At 35.6% G+C, this 10,431-nt stretch overlaps 1 protein-coding gene across 1 annotated transcript; it reads left to right on the top strand.

Moving 5' to 3' along the window:
- The first annotated feature begins 463 nt into the window (after positions 1-463).
- On the top strand, positions 464-10,188 carry LOC122134127 (melanoma antigen recognized by T-cells 1-like). The gene is made up of 6 exons (XM_042747810.1): positions 464-1,395; positions 1,552-1,616; positions 6,378-6,482; positions 6,573-6,669; positions 7,022-7,141; positions 9,775-10,188. The coding sequence occupies exons 2-6, from the start codon at positions 1,591-1,593 to the stop codon at positions 9,841-9,843; spliced, it is 417 nt and encodes a 138-aa protein (XP_042603744.1). The 5' UTR covers positions 464-1,395; positions 1,552-1,590; the 3' UTR covers positions 9,844-10,188.
- Positions 10,189-10,431: the final 243 nt, after the last annotated feature.

Genomic DNA, 10,431 nt, shown 5'->3' with positions numbered 1-10,431 from the left:
ACGTATATACACAAGTTAAGAGCGTCATTCCTAGCATTTTACTGTACTTATATATAGAAGAGGGAGCCTGCTTGCCATCAGGACACCCATCAGTGTTTACTTACATTTTTATTTCTATTATAAGAAAGAAAGAATATGCAAATCAGTGAAAACATGAATCCTGTGAAGCTTGTTAAACGGAGCAGCTGGAGTTCAAACTGTAAGTAGGCAAAGATCAACTAAAGATTCAAACAATGTGAAATGCTTTAAGTTATTTTTTTTTACCTTAAGGATTGATTTGGTGTGTTCAGCTATGAGGTAAAATGTGTTTATATTTGACAGTTATTTGTGTTTTTACTCTTTAGCCACACACAACCTGAAGAGAAGAAGTGAAAGAGGAGCTGCTTCTTTGTTGGATCGCTTATAGAATTCTGTTCATGGTCAGTTAGACACCATACAAGCTAAAATGATCACACATTCTTCAAGCAATTAAGCTTTTAAATTCTTCTGATGGTCAGTTAGACTGGATATTATAATTTGATTGATTAGTATTAAATTTATTATCTACATGCATAATGTGAATCGTCATTTGTCTGAGCGAATGTATGCTGCAAACACAATTCCTCTTCAGGGATAAATAAATACTGAACTGAAAATATGTTCAATACAGCAAAATTTGTATTTTTGGTAAAACTTTTTTTCTAGTATTTTTAATTCATGTTTGTGGAAATCTGGCACAAAGTTGGTGTCATTTATGTTTCATGTCATTTCAGCTGCAGTTTTGTTCATAAGCCTAACCTTGTGTAAACTCCAAATAAAGCTGTACATGTCTGAATACATTCACATGATGACAAACAGATTAACACAGCAGCTGTGGGTGTGTCCATCACCTGACAGCCCCGTTGAACCCTGACCGGTTCAGTTTCATATATATACTGCCCCAAACACACACACGTGTCCAAGCAAACACTCTCAAACACACACCGTCTGAACACACGAGTCAAGCAGCTGTCTTAAGAAAACACTCTCTGAGATGTTCACTGTTGATTATGAGTTCGGCATGACTCTCTCATATGCAGCGAGATCTTAATAATCATGAAAGCTGCACTGGATATCACTACATCTCCTCTCATCACAGGTGATATATCTGAACAGATTTTAAATCATGTTTTTAGGGCAGAAATTATTTAATTTTGAGTTCTTTCCTTTGTAATCAAAGATTTTTAAATGCATTTTTGATGTTTTAATGAAACACTTGAATGAAGAGTTAATGTATGTGATGTATTAACTACACAGTGTCTCTCCAAAGAAGAGATTAAATGATTAACACACAAAGGTGTGAGACCGAGATGAAGAAGACACAAACCAGTGAAAACACTGTGAGACGGATGAGCTTGAATGATATAAGACTGAACTGTGAGTAAACAAGCATCAGTCAATCACAATCAAACAGGGACTGTTTCCGTGAATCATCTGGACATCACGATTCCTTCAATTGTCGTTGAAGTCTCCACACGCACTTGATTTGTGGCATTAATTCATGAAGATAACAGACGTGTGTTTCATTCTCAGTCTCTGCTGCTCCACACACACCGGAGAAGAGAGATTCTGATGCATCAAACAGAGCCCAATGTCAGGTAAGATATGGATACATCATAAACAGAGATGAAACAAAGTTACATCGCTACAAAATGTCTTGTTTTCCAGCACAAATATCTAAACCTTCTTAAAACAAGATACATTTACTGGAGATGCAAAACAACATTTAAAAGCTCTTTAAATTGTTTTCTGATATTAAGTGAGTTTAAACAAGATCAAATATCTGGGGTCAGAAACATTATCTTGTTTCAGATATTTTCAGATTTTTGTTTAAAGCAAACTTACTTCAAGACAAGAAGTCAAGACATAAAATGTAATTTTGCTTAAGGAGGTTTAGATATTTGTACTGGAAAACAAGACAGAAATACTGAGGGAAACATTTTTATAATATGGAAGCGTGCAACTTGATTGTAGCCCATTATATTTCAGATGATTTGAGTATTTGGAGAATAAACCTATAAAACTGCCAGATTTTCCTTGCATTGTAATCATTATGATCACATGTAATCACTGCTTTAATGGTGTTTGTTTTTTTTGCATTTGTATGTGTGACATTTACTTACTGCATGATTTGCACTAGATGGACATTATATCATAAATTACTCTTAACTGTGACATACAAACATGCATCTCCTGTAAATCTGCTTTCAAAGCACTAAACAAATAAACATGAATTGAACTTGATGGAATTTCATACTACTTCATTAATTGATCTTATTTCTGTTTTATGAAAACAGCACATTCTCTCCAGCTCCTGACAGCATCTTTAACTGTGATGTCAAATGATAAAAAAACAAGACACTTGTCGTTGTATTTCTGTTCTTTCAGTGTTTACCGTGTCTTCAGTGTTCAGCCTCATATTCCTGCTTGCACATTATTTTATTATATTTTTTGTTCTCATTCTAAACTATTTAAAGTATTATTTTGCAACACATGCCACAGTTAAATCTATGAGTTTGTTTTTTATCTGTAATCTGTCTTTTGCATGTTAATTTGTTTTTAATTTGTACTGTAATAACACTGGACTGAATTATATACACCGCTAAAAGTGCATCCTGGAGATGCCAGCTCTTTGTAAATCAGATAAAATCCATTAAGAAATGATAAGGCGTGTCTCTTTTGTTGATGTGCTTTCCTCAAACACAGATGATGATTTAAAGTCAAAATGAGTTTTCAGTTCAAAGGTGGATAGCTGCTGCACATAAAAACAGATATCATGTCATAAAGAGTCATAAAGTTCATATTAGTCAACGTAGAGATGAACTCTGTCTCTTTTATAATCATCTCATCAGTCATCCGAACCTGATGAAGTGTGGACTCAATCAAAATACAATTAATTCTATACACCAAAACATCAATTTAAACTAATTAACAAAAGACTTAAAAACTTAACAACAAAAAAAAATAAACATAAACATAAACATTATTAGAAATCATCCAATACACTTTTTTAGAACAGAAAAACATGCATTATTTATATTAGTGCACACACACACGCACGCGAAAGATAGATACATTTCTAATTAGAAATTATCTGTGTTATTTTTAATTGTTAATTTTGTTGTTAATCAAATCAAAGACTCAAAACTTAAAACTAATGAAAATACAAGTAGAGGTGGAGTAAAAGAGCATACAAACACTAAGTGTACAAAATTATGTTGAATATGCGATTATTACATTTACATTCATTCATTTAGCAGACGCTTTTATCAAAAGAGAATTACAAAAGAGGAATATAATAAGCTTTGAAGCAAATAAATGCAGGAAGTTCCAGGCATTGTTCAGATTAGTATAAACTAGACAGGGACAGATTAAGGAAAGAGAAAGACGTTTTTGTTTTTTTTTAAGATTTGATGAAAGTTTAAAATGTCAGGGAATCAGATTCAAGAGAAGTCAGACAGGAGGCAGGATGTAAAAAATACTATGACAGATTAAATAAGTTCAACTTAATGCACACATGGGAGTGAAAATGATAGATGAACTATTGGGAAAAAACCCAAGAAAACATAAAACCTACCTAACATACTGCTGACTAAACCAGCTGACTTCTCACAGGAACTCCCCATGTGCTCTTCCTCATGTGTTCAGCATTTCTGCTCTAAAAGTAATATGTTGTATTGTAAGGCTTTTTTTTTTTTTTTTAAATAAATTTTTTTTTAAACATGTTTGTATTATTGATGTTTGATACAAATATTGATGTTTGGATGATAATAAAACTAGAATGAAACAAACCCATTTTAAACAACCTTGATTTACAGTCAAACTTGATTCAGATCTCTATATTTTTGACAACAGATGTAATGCAAAAACAATTTATGAACAATACTGCGAGGCAGAGTAACCTACCGCATGAGAGAACTGTTTTAGTGCTTCCCATGAAAAAATAAATACAAAAAATATATTTTTTCCTTAAACTGCTTGTTCATGACACAGTGCAGTGTCGCTCTCTACTGGAGAACATCAGTATTACAGCAGATCAACATGAAGATCACATGATCATCTACAGCTTCAGAAGACATGTCATGCTTTACAAGATTCCTGCTTTATCTCACAGCAACTTTAAATATAGCCAGTTCCAGGAGTAGTAACTTTATATTTTGATCATCCTTAATGTGCTTATACAGTATTTAGTATCAATACTACAGTATTACTCTCTGAACAGACTCATGCGTCAGAGAAATTCATTTCACACATTGTTAACTCAAGCACAAACATTAGTTTTCTCTGTAATCTAGTTACACAGTTTTCACTGACGTGAATGATGCTGATGTGAGGTCAGTGACCGCGGTCAGGGCAGTCAGCAGACTTCACGCTGGGTAACTGATGTGAATGGCTGTGAGTGTGAGAGCTGAACCCGTGAGGGTCATGAGAACTTCTCAAGAGCTTTGAGAGAGAGTCTCTGAATCACACACACACCAGCGGCTCTCAGAATCACATCACATCACACAGATCAGGTAAGAGCTCATGCACTTTCCACTAACACGCTAAAAACTAACACATTTTACAAGAGACAGGCTTTAAATGCTGCTTCAGGACAATTGCTTCCTGAAAAATACTATTTTTCCACATAGAGAGGTACTGAATGATTATACTGGTTAGCATTAATGCAGAATTTTAATTAGATGTGTTATAAAATACAAGAAATGTAATTTGCAGCTGGAACAGTGACTAGTTTTTGAATAAATTTGACAAAATCTCTCAACATCAGGCTATAATTTACCATATAATAAAAAAAAAAGAATTATTAAGAAAGACATTTTGCATTATAAAATTTATATTAGAATCTTTTTTTTTTCATTATTTAACATGCATCAAATTCAAATTTTTTATTAAAAAGAATAAAGTTGCATTTTTACGTCATCATAGTATTCGTTGTGCTGCATTTACTTTACTCAGATTATCATTTAAAAAAAGGTGCATTTTTAAAAAAGTTGTTTACTGTAAACCATTAGTACATTACAATAATAAGAATCAAGTATGGTGACTTTGTTTCAATGGCAGTGCCTGTTACTTGTGGGGTCCCCCAAGGTTCTGTTATTGGCCCCATTATATATTTTCCTAGTATATGTTGCTCCTGGGATAAATTTAAAAAAAAAAAATAATAATAATACTGAGATTATGTTTTTTGGCCCTGCTGAAATTTGACAAACAGATTAATGCTGTAGTAAAGAGTTGTTTTTTCCAGATTAGATCTATTGCTCGACTAAAGCCTATTCCGTCAAGAAAAGTCTTAGAGAAGGTTATTAATGCCTTTGTTTTGTCTCATCTGGACTATTGCAATGTGTTGTATGTGGAGTCCTGCCAGACCACTATTTCACACTTGCAATTAGTTCAGAATGCAGCAGCTAGTCTGCTAGGGGGTGCTAAGAAAAGTCAACACATCTCTCCTATTTTAGCTTCTCTTTTTAACTCTTGTGTATGTTTTTAAAGCAGTACATGGGTTGGCCCCTGCTTACGTGTCTGAGCTCATTGCTGTTTGTCAAGCACCTAGGTCTCTAAGATCCAATAATAAGTCATTGCTTACTGTCCCTCGTACTCATTTAAAGTTTAAAGAGGATCAGGCCCTTGCTGTTACGGGGCTCTGGAATAGTCTTCCTCAGGAACATAGAGAGGTCTCATCTTTAAAAAAGTTGAACTCAAAAACTACTTCTTGTCTTTAGCCTTTGAGAGGGTGGGCTTTTGGACTAGTCTTTGTTGTTTTATGGGATGTGTCTTGTTTTAAGTTGTGTGTTTTAATGAAGTGTTTTTTGTACAGTACTTTGGTCTGCAGGTGCAGTTGTAAAGTGCTCTATAAATAAAGTGAATTTAAATGAATGAAAAAAAAAAAAAAAAAAAAAAAAAAAAAAAATTATGACCATGTCACAATTATAAAATTAAATGACACTAACAGCATGCTTAATTTTCATGCAAAATATAATTTCATATTTTTCTTTGGATTCAGGGTGAAATTAAAACTGACAATTAAAAAAAAAAAAAAAAAAAAAAAAAAAAAAAAAAAAAACAATGGTACTGAAAGCATGTTAAATATTCATGCAAATAAAAATGTAATTATCATGACAACAATGGCAGTTTAAAATGTGTCAAATATACATATATTAGTATTACTGCACACTTTGCTGTGCAAAACAAATTCTTTTTTTTTTTTTTATTGTGTATGAAAAATAGACATATGGACATGTTTACAAGAGATTCACCTTTGTATTTATAAATCCATCTGGTACTACAGCTGAAATACACGGTTGTAAATCACTGTAGTTGGTAATACTCATTCGCTAATGAGCCGTTATTGTTATTTTCAGGTGTTTATTCGTCATGTCTTACGGTGGATCAGGTTCAGGTTCTCGAAGTGAATTCAGTGTTCATTTCTCCAGCAGAGGTGGAGCAGGACTCATCAGAGCTGAAGAGTGTGTGAAGATTCACTCAAACACTTTCAAACACCTGCAGAAAACTACAGACCCTTCATCTGAACCGTGCATGTGTGTGTTTATACGCAGGGCCGCAGGAATCGCCTTACTGGCCGTGATCCTCACAGCGCTGCTCATCCTGGGCTGCTGGTATTACCGCCGGCGGGGCGGATACAAGATGATCCGGGTGAGTCATGTGACCCACGGGACGGTCAGGTGATCAGTGTTAGCCCAAGAGCATCAGAGCAGAGTGCCAAAAACTGCATCACCGTAGGAGATCACGACCTTTGCAATACCAAGGTCATGGGTTTGATTCCCAGTGAATGCATGATAATACACAAATTAAAATGCAATGCAAGTCACTTTGCATAAATGCATCTGCCAAATGCATGAATGTAAATGTAAATAAACGCAAAAGTTGCATGTTTTTTATAATCTGCTATACTTCTTGGTCAGGGTTCGCAGAGCTCCAGCTGTGATGATTGTGGGATTCGCTCATGTGACTTCTTACCTCTTATCCGTGTTTGTGTGTGTTTCAGAGCGTGAGAAACAGCGGTCAGTGGTGGAGAGAGATGATGAGAGCGGGTCAGTACAGGGAGACTGGATCCGGAGAGGAGAACAAAGTGGCCTTGAACGAATTCAGCAACCTGCAAACAACTGCACACACACACACACACGGGTTTGATGATTAGTGATGGTAAAGTGAAACTCACAGTCAGGGTTTTGTAAACGGTTGCCGGGCATTGATATGCAGTTGCTAGGGTGTTCTGGATGATTGCTTAAAGAAACATACAAACACACAAAAAGAAATGCTTTTTGTAGAACGTGCAAAAGCAAACAGTATTAGACAGTTACAACATTATATTTAACACACAGAAGACATTTTAAAAAATGATTTTTGTAGAAAATAAGGTGCAATAAACAAACAGTATTATACAAATGAAATAACAGCAATAACATCAGTATATTACAATAAAGTTTCTACACTAGTCAACATTTGAAGTGGATCCAAAAAAAGTAAATAAAAGTTGTATCAAGACAATAACACATTTTGGTTTTAGGACAACTTTAATGAAAGGTTTTGATCCACTTCAAATGTTGAGAGAGAGAGAGAGAGAGAGAGAGAGAGATTAACTTCTATTATATGTGTGAATACAGGTCCTTCTCAAAATTAGCATATTGTGAAAAAGTTCATTATTTTCCATAATGTAATGATAAAAATTAAACTTTCATATATTTTTTAGATTCATTGCACCACCAACTGGAATATTTCAGGTCCTTTAATTGTTTTAATACTGATGATTTTGGCATACAGCTCATGAAAAAACCCAAAATTCCTATCTCAAAAAATTAGCATATTTCATCCGACCAATAAAAGAAAAGTGTTTTTTATACAAAAAAAAGTCAACCTTCAAATAATTATGTTCAGTTATGCACTCAATACTTGGTCGGGAATCCTTTTGCAGAAATGACTGCTTCAATGCGGCGTGGCATGGAGGCAATCAGCCTGTGGCACTGCTGAGGTGTTATGGAGGCCCAGGATGCTTCGATAGCGGCCTTAAGCTCATCCAGAGTGTTGGGTCTTGCGTCTCTCAACTTTCTCTCTTCACAATATCCCACAGATTCTCTATGGGGTTCAGGTCAGGAGAGTTGGCAGGCCAATTGAGCACAGTAATACCATGGTCAGTAAACCATTTACCAGTGGTTTTGGCACTGTGAGCAGGTGCCAGGTCGTGCTGAAAAACGAAAACTTCATCTCCATAAAGCTTTTCAGCAGATGGAAGCATGAAGTGCTCCAAAATCTCCTGATAGCTAGCTGCATTGACCCTGCCCTTGATAAAACACAGTGGACAAAACACCAGCAGCTGACATGGCACCCCAGACCATCACTGACTGTGGGTACTTGACACTGGACTTCAGGCATTTTGGCATTTCCTTCTCCCCAGTCTTCCTCCAGACTCTGGCACCTTGATTTCCGAATGACATGCAAAATTTGCTTTCATCCGAAAAAATTAGTACTTTGGACCACTGAGCAACAGTCCAGTGCTGCTTCTCTGTAGCCCAGGTCAGGCGCTTCTGCCGCTGTTTCTGGTTCAAAAGCACACGCCCGTGCACGGTGGCTCTGGATGTTTTCTACTCCAGACTCAGTCCACTGCTTCCGCAGGTCCCCCAAGGTCTGGAATCGGTCCTTCTCCACAATCTTCCTCAGGTCCGGTCACCTCTTTAATCTCATTGTGCAGCGTTTTTTTGCCACACTTTTTCCTTCCCACAGACTTCCCACTGAGGTGCCTTGATACAGCACTCTGGGAACAGCCTATTCGTTCAGAAATTTCTTTCTGTGTCTTACCCTCTCGCTTGAGGGTGTCGATGGCCTTCTGGACAGCAGTCAGGTCGGCAGTCTTACCCATGATTGCGGTTTTGAGTAATGAACCAGGCTGGGAGTTTTTAAAGCCTCAGGAATCTTTTGCAGGTGTTTAGAGTTAATTAGTTGATTCAGATGATTTAGGTTAATAGCTCGTTTAGAGAACCTTTTCATGATATGCTAATTTTTTGAGATCGGAATTTTTGGGTTTTTTCGTGAGCTGTATGCCAAAATCATCAGTATTAAAACAATAAAAGACCTGAAATATTTCAGTTGGTGTGCAATGAATCTAAAATATATGAAAGTTTAATTTTTATCATTACATTATGGAAAATAATGAACTTTTTCACAATATGCTAATTTTTTGAGAAGGACCTGTATATGTATATATTTGTATTTGAAAATAATATTTTTTTCTGGTAATAATTTTATATATGCACTTGGAAACTTTATTTTATTAGTCTCTTTATCCCATCCACAATTAATTAACTTAAGTATTTCCGCTCTACCACATTTGGTTTCAAAGAATGTTTAACCAAGCTCTTGTTACCCAGAATTCCACAGGGGATAAAGCAAGCATGTGACCTGCTGCAGGGCAGAAAGGATTTATTTTGCATCATTAGTCGTGATGTGAGGATTACAAACGACTGGTGTGTGTGTGTTAATCTGCTGTTCTCATGAACAGACCAAAGAATCAGAAATATCTCAATCTTTCAGTTCAAGATAATTCACTTAAATACTGCTAAACTATTAGTACTATCAGCCTGCAGAATTAAAAACTAAGTGCTGTCACACTTGTACATCTCCTTGGACAAAACCATTCGTGTTAAATTAATGAATTTAAATGTTATCTAGTTTTATGTAGTTCACATTCCACATTTGTTTACTCACATCAGATGCATTTAAAGCAGCATTTCTCCTCTCCTCTAGATTCCTAACGTTCCTCCATCCTACGAGAAGATCGCCTCCGGACCTTCACCTCCTCCTTACTCACCATGAGTCACAGACTTGAGGAAAATCTGTGGATTTCTATAATGTTTATGTGATGAACGATCACACAGTACAAGTGATGATACACGGCAGGAGTCCATCGGTTCTGCAGCATTCAGCTCCAATCTTGATTAAGTCTCACCTGCCTGTAGCTTTCTATTAAACCCTGGACATAGATGAGCTTCTTCAGGTGTGTTTGATCAGGGTTAGAGCTGAACTCTTCAGGACTGTGACTCTCCAGGAACAACTACCAAAGCCTGTGGACTATAACATAACACTACTGTGCCTTTTAAACACAATGTCATTCTTTAGACCTGAGGCTAATAAAGTTAAATATTCATTTAATCCAAAAAAGTGTGTTTACTTCAAAGTATTTAAAAACAACATGTCATTTGAACCTAAAACTGGTAAGACGTTTGAATATATATATATCTTTATGAAACATATTCCTGATGAAAAAATCAAATAGAAACCATCACATAAATTTGGTTTCCCACTACAAATACCATTACAAACAATCAACTTTTAACCATTAAAACTAATTAAAAAATGTTTCTCTGTAGTGTGTTTTGGGACATATTCCATTAAGATTTATTG

The sequence above is a fragment of the Cyprinus carpio genome, chromosome B21, assembly GCF_018340385.1.
Source record: "Cyprinus carpio isolate SPL01 chromosome B21, ASM1834038v1, whole genome shotgun sequence".
In the NCBI taxonomy this organism is placed as follows: domain Eukaryota; kingdom Metazoa; phylum Chordata; class Actinopteri; order Cypriniformes; family Cyprinidae; genus Cyprinus; species Cyprinus carpio.
The sequence above is the reverse complement of the archived record's forward strand: the minus strand, read 5'-3'. Positions and strand labels throughout refer to the sequence as shown.

What these genes read in the sequence shown, in the direction of transcription:
- LOC122134127 (XM_042747810.1), top strand. Translation starts at nt 1,591, where the DNA reads ATGCATCAAACAGAGCCCAATGTCAG. An exon ending in CAAACAGAGCCCAATGTCAG is followed by an intron (nt 1,617 to 6,377) that starts GTAAGATATGGA and finishes TGTTATTTTCAG; the next exon opens with GTGTTTATTCGTCATGTCTT. An exon ending in TCAGCAACCTGCAAACAACT is followed by an intron (nt 7,142 to 9,774) that starts GCACACACACAC and finishes CCTCTCCTCTAG; the next exon opens with ATTCCTAACGTTCCTCCATC.